We start from the raw sequence: 16,245 nt of genomic DNA on the forward strand, positions 1-16,245 counted from the left end.
GGAATGAACAATCTGGATGACCTGAGGGGAGAGGAGGAGTAGCAGCAATGTAACACAGGCGGTAGCATCTAAATGGGGCTCTGAAGGATGAAGCAAAGAAGGATAAGGCATTCCAGGCGGAGGGAATCACAGGAAAGGACGGCAGAAGTGCTAACATGGATGATGGGTCTAGAAACCGTGAAGCATAAGGCGTGGCTGAGGCAGGCAGAGCCAAGGACAAGAGGAGGAACGGGGTTGAGGCTGCTCTGAAACTTACAACCAAAGGGAAGAACTTTTGAAGAGCCCACCAGAGGATGCTGGTACAGAAGGAGAAACCTAGGATTTTCCTACATCCAATTACAAGTCTAATGTTTACCTGCTACTTAATGCTAACAAGTATTTTAATGGATGTATGTGTTACTATGCAAAATCACTTACAGAAAGTCAGTATCCAGCAAAGCCCCTTAAAGAGGAAAGGCAATGCTTATGCAAAGCAAAAATTAGCATGTCTAACACTAGGACAGAACCACTAGTTTCCTGGGACCCACGGTCCTCCTTGCACATGGAGTGGTCTCTAGTGGGAGCCGTTTGACCTCCAAGCCACACGGTGGGCAAGTAGTGAAAGGCACGTGACTACACACAGTGGCGCTTGAAAAATGTTTGCTGGATACACCAAGGAACACTTAGGAAATGAATAAATAAGAACCTCTTTGGGGCACCTGGGTGTCTCGGTTTGTTAAACGTCCGGCTCTTGGTTTCAGCTCAGGCCATGATCTCATGGTTTGTGAGATCGAGCCCTGAGTCGGACTCTGCGCTGACAGCACGGAGCCCGCTTGGAATTCTGTCTCTCTCTCTCTCTCTCTCTGCCCCTCCCCAGCTCGTGTGCAAGTGCGCACTCTATCTCAAAATAAATAAACATTTTAAAAATAAAACAAAAAAAAAAAAAAAAAACAAAAAAAGAACCTCTTTACTGTCCTTCTTTCTTTAGTTCAAAGTCTTACTTCTGTCAAATAATTTTGAATTATTTTTTCTTTCTGCTATGGACTACACTGCCTCCCCCGCCCCGGCCAAATTCATATGTTGAAGCTCTAACCCTCACTGTGGGTGTATTTGGAGACAGGACTTTTAGGAAGTACTTAAGGTTAAAAGAAGTCATAAGGGCGGGGTCCTAATCCAATAGGCTTGGTGGTCTTAAGAGGAGGAAGAGAGAGATCTTCTCTCTCCTCACACACACACCAAAGAAAGGCCATGTGAGGACACAGCAAGAAGGCAGCCAGCCATCTGCAGGCCAGAAAGGGAGCCCTCACCAGAAGCAGGCCAGGCCGACACTCTGATCTCAGACTTCCAGCCTCCACACTGTGAGAAATACATTTCTGTGGTTTAAGCCACATGGTCTGTGGTGTTTTGTTATAGAAGCCTCCTGTGATCTGAATGCCTGTGTCCCCACAAAACTCCTATGTTGAGATCCTAACCCCCAAAGACGATGGTATGAGTACAGGGGGCCTTTGAAAGGTACTTAATGTTGTAAGAATGGAGCCCTCATGAATGGGGTTAGTGCTTATACAACAGCACTGATCAGTAAGGATACAAGAAATCTGCAACTCCAAGAGAAGCCTCACTCAACTGCGCCGGTACCCTGATCTCACACGTCCAGCCTCCAGAAACATAGAAATAAATTTCTCCTGTTCATTAGCCACCCAGTTTGTGGTACTTTGTTACAGAAGCCTGAATGGACATAGCAGTAGCTGACTAGACACGGTCTCCTTTCTAAAGCTTCTGAGCATCATTTAAGGCTCCCTGGTGATCTTAAAAGACATTTGGGGCGGGGGGGGAGAAAAAAAGAAAAAAGGGAGAGAGAGAGAGAGTGTCAGTCGGTTCTGGTCCTTGCTTTCCACAATGTCAAACGTCCTGATGAAAACTGAAAAGTAAGTTAGACAATCCAGAAGCCTGAGCACTCAGGCCATATGTAATATGCAAACACCGACACAGTATCCTCCAATTGTGTTTTGGTCTGTTTATCTGGACATGTGTTGTATCATCTGAATGCAACGTAACGGTTCATATAAATGGCTTCCACTTTTTTTTCCTCTGGGTTGGCTTTGTGGTATAATCGTTAGACTGTCACAAGATCATTGCCTTAACATACTAACATGTCTTTGGGTCAAAAATTAAAACGACAACTACAGCCAATTGTCTCCTACCTACTCAGGATACTGACAGCTCAGGGGAAAAGTTCACCATCGAGTCCACCATGTTAACAGTGTGTGATTCTGTGCTACCAGCTACAATCTGAACAATCTGTTCCGGTCAACAGGCAGCACCTAAACAGTTAATCTTCAAGGTCTGTGATTTGGACCTTGGTGAAACAGTGAAAGGGCATAAAACCTAACATGTTTTCGCTCCAGGTCACCCCCTTCCCTCTCGTGTGGGTTCTGCAGCACTGCGGCAATAGGCCCAGTTGAGGAAAAGGTGGCTGGGTTCGCTTCCCTGTGATTCCCCCAGAGTGGCCACAAGGAGGCAGACTGGTGCCACGGGAAGGTCACCAACGTTCACAAGAAGCTACACTGAAGGGACTCACCTCCTTATGAACTCGGGGCCTTGAGCAAATCATTCTCTGAATTTCAATTTTTTCTTCTAGAACACAGCAGGCAGGGAGGGTGAGGAGGTGGGGAGAGCCCCGTAGGATAATTTGAAGTTTACAAAGAATGCATGTAAAGCATCTAGCACAGTACAGATTGTGTGTGTTCTGTCTCTTAAGCTTTATTTCGCATTCTCTCTTACACTCTGCAGGAACCCTACCAGTCCACCCCTTACTCAGCCATTTTACTGGAGACAAATTACTTTACCACTTCGAACTTCAGTGTTCACATCTGTAAAACTCGTAATGCTCTCCTTGCAGAGTGATCATGAACACTGAAGTCACTAGACAGAAAGCATCATCATGGTGGCTGTCCTATTACAGGTGTTCAACATAGAGGAGGTCATTATTAAAATTATTATCATAGGAGAAAATAGCAAATAAAAAACAACAGGTAGCTAGTGTCCATTACATTTCTTTCAATACAAATAAAATTTTACCAAACAACATATGTTGCACAGGCCACTCTGGCTCATCCTCTATTACTAACCTGAAAATGGGGGCTAGATACACATTTGGCAATTTGTTTAAACAAAGGTTCTTGGATTTTAACAAACTGGGAGGGTTCGATCACATCCAATATTTCTTCCAGCTCCCCAAGGAACATGACCTGTAAGTACATACAAAACGCAAAAAACCTCAGGTACTTCGTTAAAAAATCCAAATGAATGATGAGGAGTCATGAGAGTTTGTAATGTTTTAAGAAAAATTTACACATAAAACCAAACAGGAAAAAATTAGGCCATTGTCTTACGTTAGATGTTCACTTCATAAAGAATTCACCAGAGGGTACTTATGAAAAGCAAAGTCCCTATAGCTTTGAAAATATGATTCCATTTACTTTGGAAAAATTCCTCTACGTGCTACATCTAACCCAGAAAGGGGGGGGGGGGGGGGACACTTACATGTGACGGCAGGGCCCTTGGGAAACAGCAATGTCCCTGGGGCTCTCCCCTCTTTTGCTCTCACCTGGCTAGCATCTGCCTCCCTACTCTTATTTTTCAAACAGTGGGAAAAGCGGTCCTCCTGCATGATGAACAAAGGTCCACAGTGACGCATGCAGGTATCTGCTAAGTGTTTCAGCCCCTGCTACGTGCTAGGTGCTCCCGTAGGCTTCACCAGTTAACAGAGACGGAGAGACACAAATGAGCAGGTTCACCCACATGCAGGTACCATTTTAATCCCATTAGCACGCACTGAGCCCATCTCCACGCCTCCACACACTTACGTACACACACACACACACACGTGAGCGCGCACAACTGCCCACCATAAAGCACAACGAGTCTCAGCCTCGGCACTATGTGTCTCAAGAAACTGAGCTTTTAGATCACAAAATGGAGCCAAATCAATAGCACAGTCGACTGTTTTAAATACAACGGAAAACTTACAGAGAAATAAAAAAGAGTTACCCATTTAGGCACGGAAAAATAATTACCTTAAAAAAAATTAACTATGCAATTAAAATACGACATATGACAACGTTTTCAAATCTTGAGGTGCATCTGGGCAGCAATGTAGAGTTTAATTTTGTCTAACAGGTATTAAAAAGTCAGATGACTTCCTGAAATTGTATAAAGTAGGGTTTTGGAGAATTGAAACTGATTTGAAAAGGAGGGTATTTCTGTTAAAAGTAATACAAAGTAGGCAGCTGACTCTTGCCATTTGTCAAGACACATAGAGGAGTTCTCCCCCAAGTCTCCCAAAATGTCAAGCTAACAGATGACCTTTCCTGCTGGGCCATTTTCCACATGGTTTCTATAGAAGAGTGAGTGCAGGTCTGGCACCCAGCTAGGCTCACAGCTAAGCTACGAGACTTCCTCCCCTACAACCTCCTCACAGGGCACATGGCTGGTTAGGTCTTAGCAAAAGTACAAATGACTGAAGGTCAGGGATTTCCAGGGCCACTTCTGAAGAGCTGGAACTAGAGGTCTGTAACATAGTTTACAATTGTAGACAGTAAGATCCCATCTATACTCTATTTTAAAATGGGGAGTATTTGGGCTGGTGGCTTTAGCACCTATCTACAGCAACACCAAAACCTCCACACCATGAGGGTGGCCACTAGAAAGGTGACTTCGATAAAGCTAGACAGTGGGGCACGTGACCGGAGCCTGCCTTGGGCTTCCCTGGGACTGAGCGGAGCGTGATAAAAGTTCAGGGTTCAGGAATCAGGGTGGCGGATTCTGACCCACTCCCTTCCACTTAGCGTCTACTCAGGCAGGCTACTTCAGCTCTCCATGCTTCCATTTTAAAACTAGTAACATGTGAATATTTACAGACCTGCCTGACAGAGATAAAATGATTAGACGAGATCATGGATTTTTACACATACTTATCGGCTCAGAGCCTGACACTCTACAAAGTATTTAGTAAGTTATTAACACGCTGACATTAAGCACTTACCTCTTTTTGACTACATGTTTTAGGCCAAAATTTCATTAACCCCCTAATAACCTAAAATGAAAAGGAGAAAAACAATGGTACTTAATTGTCCACATAGACTCTATGAAAAGTAGTCATTTTGAAGTCTTTTGAAATTATGGAAAAAATACTTACTGGTTCTGTGAGTGAAGGATCTTTCTCCAGAAACTGTACTATGCAATATGCCAGCTGGAGAAACAGAAAAATGAAAGACAAAATTGGAAATGCTATATACTCAAAAGGGCTCAAAGATACATCAAAACTTCCTACAAAGTTTCTAGACTCTGGTTTTAGTAATTTCATGTTCAATTCATTCTAAAAATATAATATATATAAAATGAAATAAAAAGCTACTTTTTCAAGCCAAAGATTGACACTAATAACGCCCCAGGGGAATTTTGTTAAAAAAAAAAAAGGATACTGAGACATGAAGTATCCAGCTAACGAAAAGCAGAAATATCACATTCAGTATATTCTGAAAGTATCTCATCTACATACAGTCTAAGCTACATCGCATGGGCTTCCTTTCTCTCTGTGCCAACATCAACAGCACGGGGTTTTACTGTGACTCCAGAAGAATCCTACACGAAAGGCAGGCACTTACTAAACCTCTTGCTGACCGCCTAAAGTGGCCCATGCAGGCTGAAGCGGTTTCATGAAGAGATAAAAGGTTGTACCTGCCACAGTTAGAACCGGGAGAAATGTGAAGTTTTACATCTGATGCTAGCCCAGCTAGGTAAGAATTCTTTTACACGATCATGAAATGTGATTTCAAAAACCAGAGGCAAGATTTGTAAAAGGGCTCGTAAAGATTTTTGGACAAGAAATCCACCCTTGCGAAACAACATTTTGATGGTGTTCTAAATTAGAAACATATGGACTAATTTTTCCTCGAAACACAGAATTTCACATTTAAAGAGGAACACTGCTCAGAAAAATGTGTGACATTTTTATGCAAACTCAAAACATTCCCATTGGTTTGGAATACTAAAATTAAAATGCCACTACATCATTTATCTGTCCCCTAGGGACACACGTACCACGCAAGGCAGTGTTAGCATGGAAACCAGACTTGGGACAAGACAGAGGATGCTTTTTAAAGTCATAGAGGCTAAAAATAAAAAGATGTGAAAGTACTGATTGATTTGTTTACTTGGGAGTGTATTTATTTGCCTGGAGAAAGTGAGAAGGAAATAGTGAATTAACCACAAGAGGGGGCAGAGAGCAAGTGACAGGCTGATGCAAATGAGGATGAGATCAAATATTCCAGAACACTCAAAAACGATTGCAAGTCCAGAGATCTAAATCTGGAAAACACACATATTTTATTCTATTTTCAATATATAATTTTGTGCACTAGTCATTAAAGTTCTCTGTAAAATGAGATGGCGGAATAGATGTTCCTCCCTCTTGAAAAATACTCCCATGATTCCCTTATGCATAGAAAACATTAACACACATTTTAATTTTCCTCGGGAAGTATTTTATACTTGAACGAGTTTTTTTGTTTGTTTGTTTGTTTACGTAAGGAAATATCAATATCAAAGAAACACTGAGTTTATAAACTTTTAATTTTGCTTCCAAAAGAACTTGCATAAAATTCTACCTGGGCATGGAAGAGTGATAGGCTCCTGACAGTGTGTAAAGGGATCAACACTTTCACCAGAAACTGTTTGTGTTCTGCCTTAAGAGGTAAAGCAAAGCCATTGATAATACTAGGAAAAAGAAAAAAGAAACATGAATTAGCAGCGTGATCACAACCAGCTAAACCGAGACCACCTGTTCATGGAAGGACCAGGTTAAATCGGAATCAGTTTCTGTTGGGTCCAGAACAACCTAAACCCCACCCCAGTGGCATCCAAGATTTCCCAGTTACTTCAAAGAGCACATTTAAGCAGGAAGGAAATTAAAGAAAATTTGCTGATGATCTCCTAGCATGGGCTCTCATGCTCTTAAACCGAGTAAATGATTCTGAGCAACAGAAAGCTGTTCAATCAAAGACTCTTTATTTTTCCTTCCCCCTAAAACTGCTCACTTATGACCCTTTCCGTTTGTAGACATCATTCCTGGAATTTCTTCTCAGACCAAGAATACCACAGATATAGAGCCCAGCCTGGGGAAATCACAGAAAAAACCACGGGACTCCACCTTCTTTTTCTCCTCCTATTAGGGGGAGAGACTAAGTAATCACATTGTCCAGTTACATTAACCTCCCTTGTGTGTAGAAACCTACACAACAGCTGTCTCTTTCCAATTCATTCCACTCGTCCAGGCAGCAGCTGTTCAAGAACTACACCTGGGTACATGGCTCCTGTGAAAAAGGCAATCCTTCCAATTTATCTGAACTTGCGGTCAAAAGATACGGCAAAGGACAGGTAGCCCAGAAACTAACAAGAAAGAATAAGGTGTTTGGGAGTAACTGGCCTGGCTGCAATCAGATGTACTGTCTCTGTAGCAATGAACAAACTGTTAGCTCTTTCAGTCATTCCGGCAGAATTAGGAAAGCCTAATTGTGGAACAAGGGGGAACAAGAAATCACGTCTTGTAGGGTCAGCTGGGAAATAGGCTAAGGCACAAATTAGAGTACCCGATGTACATACAGCAAGAGATCTAGGTCAGAGTTGCCCTGTGCCACTTGAATCTAATTTGCAAAATGTTATTCACCTGAGATTAGCAATTAGCTAAAAATGTGCTTACCTTCCTAATATTTCCAGCAGTTCGGCTACACCATTGAAGTGTTCTGTTTCATAAACAAACCTTTTTTAAAAAGGAAAGAAAGAATAAAGTCAGTACATGATGTTCAAATATTTGATGTTTACTTAACACTTCTATGAAACCAACAATTTTACTCGTCCTCCCCCCCACCCTTCACTTACCTTAGAAAAATATTGTTAATCTGTTTTCGGATAAATGCTCTAAGACCAAGAAATTTGCCATAAATTCTGTGTAAGACTGTTTTTAAGTAGTCCCGTTCCCGAGGGTCTTCGCTGTCAAATAGCTCCAAAAGCTGTTGTAAATGAAAGACAGAGTAGAAGTCAGAAGTGGTTTCAGGAAAGGATTTAGGAGTTCTGCCACTCATGATTTAAAATCCCTCCCTCCTTTCCTTCCTCAAAAGTTTATTATGGGCCAGGCACAGTGCTAGTCTTTGGAAATACAAAGATAAATCAGTCAGACAAGGGGCTGACATTCTAATGAAGAGATAAACACAATAATAATCATCGTAACAACAGTAAGAGGTAACACACATACTGCACTTAGCACGATTATCATGCAACTTTCTAAGCAATCTACTTATGTTAATCCTTCCTATAAAGTAGTGTTATCCCCATTTTACAGTTGAGGAAATTGGGGCTCAGAGATCGTTGGGCAACTTGCCTTCGGTCTCACACTAATAAATGGCAAAGCTGGGGTTTGAAACCAAACAACCGATGCCCTAGAGTCTGTGATTTCAGCTGCCGCACTCCTATAACCAACTACCTACTGAGCTCATGTTCCAAATATACAGTTAGGATAAGCCTTCAGCTCTACCCGAGCATGCAGGTAAATGAATCAACCTAAACCAAAGCCAACATCTAAAAGCCCCCAGTGATCCTGGCAGTGTTCTCTTTGTAGAGCTTGGTTCTTGTTACACAGGTGTACTCACTTTGTAAACACTCACTGAGGTGAACATTTATGATTTCTGTATGTTTATTATACATGGATGACATTCTTTGAACTTCCACTCACTTGTAATCTACAGTCAGTAACTGAATCCTGATAAGATATCAACTTATGTCAACAACAAAACCTGTACATGAACGTTCACAGCGGCATGATTCACAATAGCGCAAAGTGGAAACAACCCTAATGGCCATCAACTAATGCACGGATGAGCAAAATGTGCTACAGTGGACTATTATTCAGCCCACAAAAAGGAATGAAGTACTGATACCACACGGAGGAGCCTCTGAAACATCATGCTAAGTGAAAGAAGCCAAACACACGGGCCACATACTGTAGGAGCAGGCAAATCCACAGAGACAGAAAGCAGAATGAAGAATGTCCGCTAAGGAGTATGGCGTTTCTTTGCGGGATGCTAAAACACGTTCTGTGATTATATAGCAGTCGTGCATACACAACTTGGTGAATATACTAAGCAACACTAAGTTGGAAACTTTTTTAAAAGGGTGGATTTTACGGTATGTGAATTATATTTCAATAAAGCTTTTCTTTTTCTTTCTTTCTTTTTTTTTTAAATGACAGTGGGCAGGTTCCTCCAGCTGAAGAACAAACTTGAAGACTGGTTTGAATTTTACAGAGTTCCTCATACATTCATTATCATCACAATAAAACAAGACTCACAGTTTATACTAAAGTTGACTTTACAGCAAAACATCTCAAGAGCATACTGACAGTATACAAATGAACACAGACTACACTAATTACCAAAAAAGCTATCAAGACACACGTAAGCATGATTTCAGGTGATTAAGACATGAGGCTGACAGCAGAAGAATAACTCAGTGGGCAGTAATCAAATAAATTATCTGCTTTTGCTTGGTGCTTTTCGTTGAACAAAGACACAATTACAGACAAAGAACGGCCCTTCAAATAACGGCAGGAAGTGCAAACTGAAGGAGAATCTTCAAAATTGGGCAGGGACAGAAATGCAATTTTTGGCTACACAATGTCATCCATCTATCTATCCCGTCCACCTGTCTGTCCACTCAAAAATCAAGTACCTCAAATAAATATGTCTGCCTATTCAGAGCCAGCCACTGGGCAAGGTGTCAGAGATACAACGGTGAGCAAGACAGACACAATCGGCTTTCACAAAGCCAAGTCTAAATGAGCGATACCAGTGAACGGGCAGCATAAGTGGTTTAGGATGCTATATGAACACACAGCAGACAAATCCACTCTACTGGGGAGAAGTGGAGTGGTAGGGAAGGCTTCTGGAGGAAGTGACATCCGGACAGATCCATGAAGAAATGAGAAGGCTGAAGTGGAGGGAGAGCGTTCATGGCAGGCTCAACAGCACATACCTTCACCAGCAGCCCATCAGAATAGAAGCTGTTAAGACAACTGCCGTCTCTCTGCCCCATCAGCCATGCAGTCCATCAACCAATCAATGTCCGCACATGCCAAGAACTGTCCTTGTTACTGTGCACACACACACTAGTGAAAAACTTGGGAGCCCACAGGGAAAGCAACGAGCAAGTCGACTAAACACTTCCACAGGGAACACTCTAAGAAGGAAAGGTATGTGGCCCCATAAGCGAAAAGGTCCCAGGGGCCCAGTATCTCTTATCTACCACACACACAAAATGACATAAGATCTCTAACCTACTCATCCTACTCCTTGTTAATGGAAATAATTAACCTTTTAAGTTCTACTTTTTAATCTGGTTTCTATTTTTAGGTGTTATAAAAGGGTTTAATGGGTAATTTGCAACCAACATAAGAGAAGGTTTGAGGGGGTGTCCTGTTAGCAAAACCTGAATCAACTATGCTTATGTACTATTAATCTTAAGAGTTTAATGAAAATATAATTAAGCAAAAATTATTTAACTTGTGTTTTCATTAGGCACTCAAAAAAACATGCATTACCAGGCATCTAACTTAAGTCATTTACAAAGCCACAAATAGTATCATCATATATGATGTCCTATGAGAAAGAAAGATAAATTACATTATATAAATTACTTTTTTGCGGCTCTATAGAACACATTTTTGGTGAGTTCATGATATAAAAGACAAAAGAAAAAGTATAACAACACACACGTCGAGAAAAGGAGGAGAGGGATGAGCTCTGCTTTCCAAAACAAAATGACACACTTGTGCTTAGTCATATAGACACGGCCCACAAAAAAGCAATGAGAAATCTCATCCAGCATCTGTAAATGCCTAGTGAACTGCACTCCCTACAATATAGCAGGCAACTTGTTGTCAGAGAAAAGCTGGAGAGTTTCCAAGGTGACTACAGAGCAAAGATAGACCTGTCAACATGCTGACTCCTAGTTTACAAAGCCAGCTTTCCTGAAGCTCACAAACAGGGATGAACTGGGGAGTGATTTAGCCAAAGAACCCTCCTTTGAACCTAATCATAAATCTCCAGGGACATGAAAAGGGCAAAATGAAAAAGGCAGTTAGGGTCTCCCAATCAGACATGGGAGACTGAAACTCTCTCCTGAGTCCCCCCTGAGATTAGAATAAAAGAATAAAAATGGAAGAAACCCACGGGGCAAAGAGGAATGGAGAGCAGATGAGACAAATTTACACGTTTTTCAAAGATGGAAAGTGGATGGCAAGGGGTAACTATCTTAGGTTTCCTCTTTCTCCACTCTGCTAAGTGTTTTTCCATCCTGCCAGCAAGGAAGGGAGCCAACAAGAAGCAAGCCAGTTCACACTAGAGAACCCTTAAAAGGCTTAAGAACTGAAGACACCAGATATATTTGATGGCAAGGGTGTGGGGAGCTAAAAACAGGAGGGCTGGTTGAAAGTTTGTCGAAAGAGTAACAAGACCTCCCAGATCCGTGTCCCAAGCAGTGGACTAAAGATTTACAATCAAAATCTGGAGAGATTAAGCACCCAAGTCTCTCATCTTCAAGACACTGTACACAACTAAGTGAAAAATTAAAAAAAAAGGGGGGGGGATTAAATAACAGTCAGCATGCTGAAGAATGAGACTTCTGCCGGTCCCTTTGCCTAAGCCCTCAAAATCCTGGATGAGGTAGGAGATAGGAAGGTCCCTTTTTTTTTAAATTTTTTTTTTTCAACGTTTTTTATTTATTTTTGGGACAGAGAGAGACAGAGCATGAACGGGGGAGGGGCAGAGAGAGAGGGAGACACAGAATCGGAAACAGGCTCCAGGCTCCGAGCCGTCAGCCCAGAGCCCGACGCGGGGCTCGAACTCACCGACGGCGAGATCGTGACCTGGCTGAAGTCGGACGCTTAACCGACTGCGCCACCCAGGCGCCCCAGGAAGGTCCCTTTTGAGGGACCTCAGCCTCAGCCTCTTGACAGCCTCAAGAGGAAACACCTGTTGATACAGATATTTGAGGGTTTGTCATTGAAAGAGCAAGGTCTCTGCCCAATGTGCTAAGTGTCTCCCGTTTGTGTGCATGCATGCACACACGCGTGCTCACACACACACACGAGCGCTCTAAGAAGGCTCTTCAATGGTTCTAAGAAGCCTCTCTGATGACTAACATGTAACTATAAAGCCAAGGATCACCAGCATTCTAACACAAAAGAGACCAAAACAAACAATCATAAAGACATCAGAGGAAAGAGCCACAATGCAAGCAAAGAAACAAACCAAAAAAACAAACAAACAAAAAAAAAACCTGCAAAAAAGAACTTATCCCCAGAAATAAACAAACCTATTGGATCCCTGAAACAAAACAGAGCAACTACAGATGGATATTCAGAAAATAAAAAGAACTTCTGGAAATTCAAGATGTAACAGAAATAAAACTTCCAGAAGAACTGGAACATTACAATGAGCAAATCTATCCTGAAAGTATAGAAGAAGATAGTATATAGAAGAAAGAAGGTAACTAGAGGATCCATCTGGAAGGTCCAACACGTTCCAAACAGGCACAGAGAACAGACACACAGACACAAAAACAAAGCACGTGAAATTATCTAAGAAAGAATTCAATGCAATTTTCCAGAAAAAGGGGACATGAGTTTCGATACCGCTAAGGGCCAGTATGTTCTCTGCACAATTAATAAACAAAGACCTACAGCAAAGCACATCAGTTTGAATTATGTGGACACTGGGGACAAAGAAAAGATCTCAAAAGCGGAGAGAGAAAATAGGTCACTATAAAGGATAAGGAGTCCCAGTTGGCACAGGCCTTCTCAATACCAATACTGGAAGTAGAAGACAATCTAGAACTCCCTAAAACATCTGAGAGAATATGAGTTCTAACCCATAAAGCTATACCTAGCCAAAATGTCAATCAAGTGTGTGGGTAGAACAAAGACATGTTCAGAGAAGCAGGTCTCGAAAACTTACAACCCATTCATACCTTCTTAGGAAGCATCTAGAAGATGTATTCTGCCAAAAATCAAAGAGAGGGAGATAAGCAAGCAAAGAGTGCAGAAGCAGAGTGCAGAAGAGTGGCAAAGGGAAATCCCAGGATAACTATGGTGGATACAGCCTAGAGGAAGCCACCAGTGCCAACCAGAGCAAGATGCCCAGAGCTCCAGCTCTGGGAAGGAGCCCTTCAGGGAAAACAATGGAACTACAGACTAGCCAATGTGTGGGCCAGACTGAGAAAAGCTGTACATTGCACTCAGAGAAGAACGGAGGGATGAACTAGTAACCAATACCCAGAAAAGCAAGCATGTGAAAAATAAGGCAACTATTAATTCCAGGGGGTTTAAAAAAAAAAAAAAAAAAAAAAAAAAAAAAACTCTACAGGAGAAGAAACACAATTATAGCATAACATGTGCCTTGGCTGAGAACAACACGTACACTAATGCAAACACTACAATTTCATTAAATTTTGTGACACAACTACACTGTTGAGATATAAAGGAAGAGATAGAGAGGGAGACATATAAAGATACACAGTAGGAAAAGATTTTAAAAAATCAAGGAACAGCAGCATTAAGAATACAATTTAGAGAAATGGAAATCATACAAGGAAATACATGTAAACTGCTAGAAGACTTGAATGTGGTTACCTCTAGGGATTGAGACTCTGGGTTGGGGAAGGATGAGTCAGAAGAGTGTTACTTTTCTTTATACATCATATAAATACATCTGAATTACTTAATAGGCGTTACTTTGTTAATTAAAACCTATTTTTCAAAATTTAAATTTTTTTTTTTTAAACGTTTATTTATTTTTGAGACAGAGAGAGACAGAGCATGAACGGGGGGAGGGGCAGAGAGAGAGGGAGACACAGAATCAGAAACAGGCTCCAGGCTCTGAGCCATCAGCCCAGAGCCCGACGCGGGGCTCGAACTCACGGACCGCGAGATCGTGACCTGGCTGAAGTTGGACGCTTGACCAACTGCGCCACCCAGGCGCCCCTATTTTTCAAAATTAAGGGCAAAAGGTTTGAAACAAAACGTCCAACTGCCCTCTACTAGGATAAAGAAGCAACTACCCTGCCCTCCATTCCATGTAAAGAAATATTAAATGTAAAGAATATCAGACATGCTCAAGTGAACAATCAATGAAATTGGTATTCTAAATGTTTTCATCCAAATTAAAATCAGGTCTCCAAATTTCTGGCTTTGCTTTTAACTTTAGCTATTCTACAACCTGAAAAATGATATCTCTTGAACACCTTTACCGTGACCAGGTAATGCACGTGGAGAAAACAGCCCAGAACCAAGCAATGAGAGCCAACAGCAGCCTGACTCCAATGAATGAGAACAACTCAAGAGGACCAACGTATGAAATGAGCTCATCTGGGGGCACCACTGAAAGCACGGTGGGGACAAGGGGTGGAAAGGCTGCACGCTGTAAGCTTCTAGCAATTCTGACTTCAAGACTCTGATGGAAACTCACTATAAAGATTTCAAAGGTGGAAGTCACACAAACACAAACTCTGTCAAGTCATATGCTTTTATTTTCTTCCTAATTTCTATTCTTCCCACATACTAGAGAAGTCCATTGTTTTCTCCCTCAACAAAACCTTGCAATTTAAAATCTTAAGACAATCAATTTGGTCAGCACTTCAAGAAAGAGCTGTTACTCTACATAATGATGCAGGCAGGGACTAGCCACATAATTTGTGGAGCCCAATGCAAAATGAGAATGTGGGGCTCCTTGTTCAAAAACTAGTAGGAATTTCTGGGGCGCCTGGGTGGCTCAGTGGGCTAAGCAACCGACTTCGGTTCAGGTCATGATCTCGCGTCTCGTGAGTTCGAGCCCAGTGTTGGGCACTGTGCTGACAGTTCAGAGCCAGGAGCCTTCTTCAGATTCTCTCTGCCCCTCCCTGCTCACGCTGTCTCTCGCTGTCTCTCTCTGTCTCTGTCTCTCTCTCTCTCTCTCAAAAATAGAAATTAAACATTAAAAAAAATTTAAAACCATTAAGAATTTCAAGACCACAATGGCAAAGCATTAAACCAAGAGCAGGGCCCTTCTCAGCCTGGGGCCCGTGTCATCGCCCAAGCTGCGCAACCAGAAAGCTGGCTCTGAATGCAGGAGTCCAGGCAGGAAAGCCCTTTCCCAAGGTTCTTAAGTTACAAGTTGCACTGGAGGGGATGAGGTGAAGAGGTAGTTTACCGTTCATCGGTAATGGCTACCTGATAAAATTCCTGATAGAAATAAATTCTCTAAGCTTTATATGCTACAGCCTCTGAGAGAGAATGTAAACATTTTGGCATATTCAAGGAACTTGTTTGGAAAATAGCTCTTTGTATCAGAGCTGACATTCAAGGCCTCATGAAATTTATTTCAGTTTAAAACTTAAAAGTTTTTAACAGGTTGCTGTGTGTCACGTCCAATTTGTCTTGAGTTTTTAAAACACAATAACGAAACGTCACTTTTAAGGACAGGGTAAATGATTTGCATAATTTGCATGGTAACTATCGCACCTTTCAGCTTAAATATAACTGCAAATGTGAAATACAAATTACTAAGTCACAATCTCCAGCAGTACATATGTTTACGGGGACACTTGAACAGTATGTCTCTTAGCAACCACTGACTGCTTTTCAGATTTGCAGAGTGGTTGAAAGCTGTCTTTAGAAATATGCTACTAAACTCTTGCCACGATAATACACCCAACGAAATAATTCAAGGTTTGGCAACTCATTTTTTGATCGGGTGGGGGAAGGAGAGATCATAAAGAAACCACTTTCCCAACTGTCCTAACACAGATGAAAATTATCTTTATTGGGAATAGACACGTGTGTTCCATAAGCCAAAGTCAGCCTGCACACCTGTAGCTATACAAGGCAGTTGCTAAGTCTAAAATCAACATGACCATAGACACAAGTGTACTATGCAATCAAGCGACTCTCTAGATAAATCTGACAGCTTTCTTTTATAAAGACTTAGATTAAGTATATAAGAAATGCTAAAGGTTACATAAATCTAGATTTAATAAAAATTACAGTGAAATTTAAGCAAGCCACTCAGTCATACCATTCTTAAATAAAAAACAGCAAACCCTTCAAAGGTACAAGTTACAGAGAGTTCTGTCTGGCCCGTACAAAAATCTGGATTTCCGGGTTCTCTTGACCTCTTGAGG

The 16,245-nt window shown here is 41.6% G+C and overlaps 1 protein-coding gene across 3 annotated transcripts in view; it reads right to left on the minus strand.

The window, feature by feature from the left end:
- Window positions 1–16,245, minus strand: part of PPP2R5E (protein phosphatase 2 regulatory subunit B'epsilon) — a 149,856-nt gene that overhangs the window by 12,989 nt on the left and 120,622 nt on the right. For all 3 annotated transcript variants that reach the window (XM_030319262.1, XM_030319261.1, XM_030319260.1), the window contains exons 6-11: window positions 7,918–8,048; window positions 7,739–7,798; window positions 6,648–6,756; window positions 5,177–5,230; window positions 5,024–5,074; window positions 3,108–3,227 (exon numbers count right to left, since the gene is read on the minus strand). In XM_030319262.1, coding sequence (XP_030175122.1) covers window positions 3,108–3,227; window positions 5,024–5,074; window positions 5,177–5,230; window positions 6,648–6,756; window positions 7,739–7,798; window positions 7,918–8,048 — 525 coding nt within the window. The remainder of the gene's footprint in view (window positions 1–3,107; window positions 3,228–5,023; window positions 5,075–5,176; window positions 5,231–6,647; window positions 6,757–7,738; window positions 7,799–7,917; window positions 8,049–16,245) is intronic.

Source organism: Lynx canadensis, chromosome B3 (assembly GCF_007474595.2).
Source record: "Lynx canadensis isolate LIC74 chromosome B3, mLynCan4.pri.v2, whole genome shotgun sequence".
Classification (NCBI taxonomy): Eukaryota; Metazoa; Chordata; class Mammalia; order Carnivora; family Felidae; genus Lynx; species Lynx canadensis.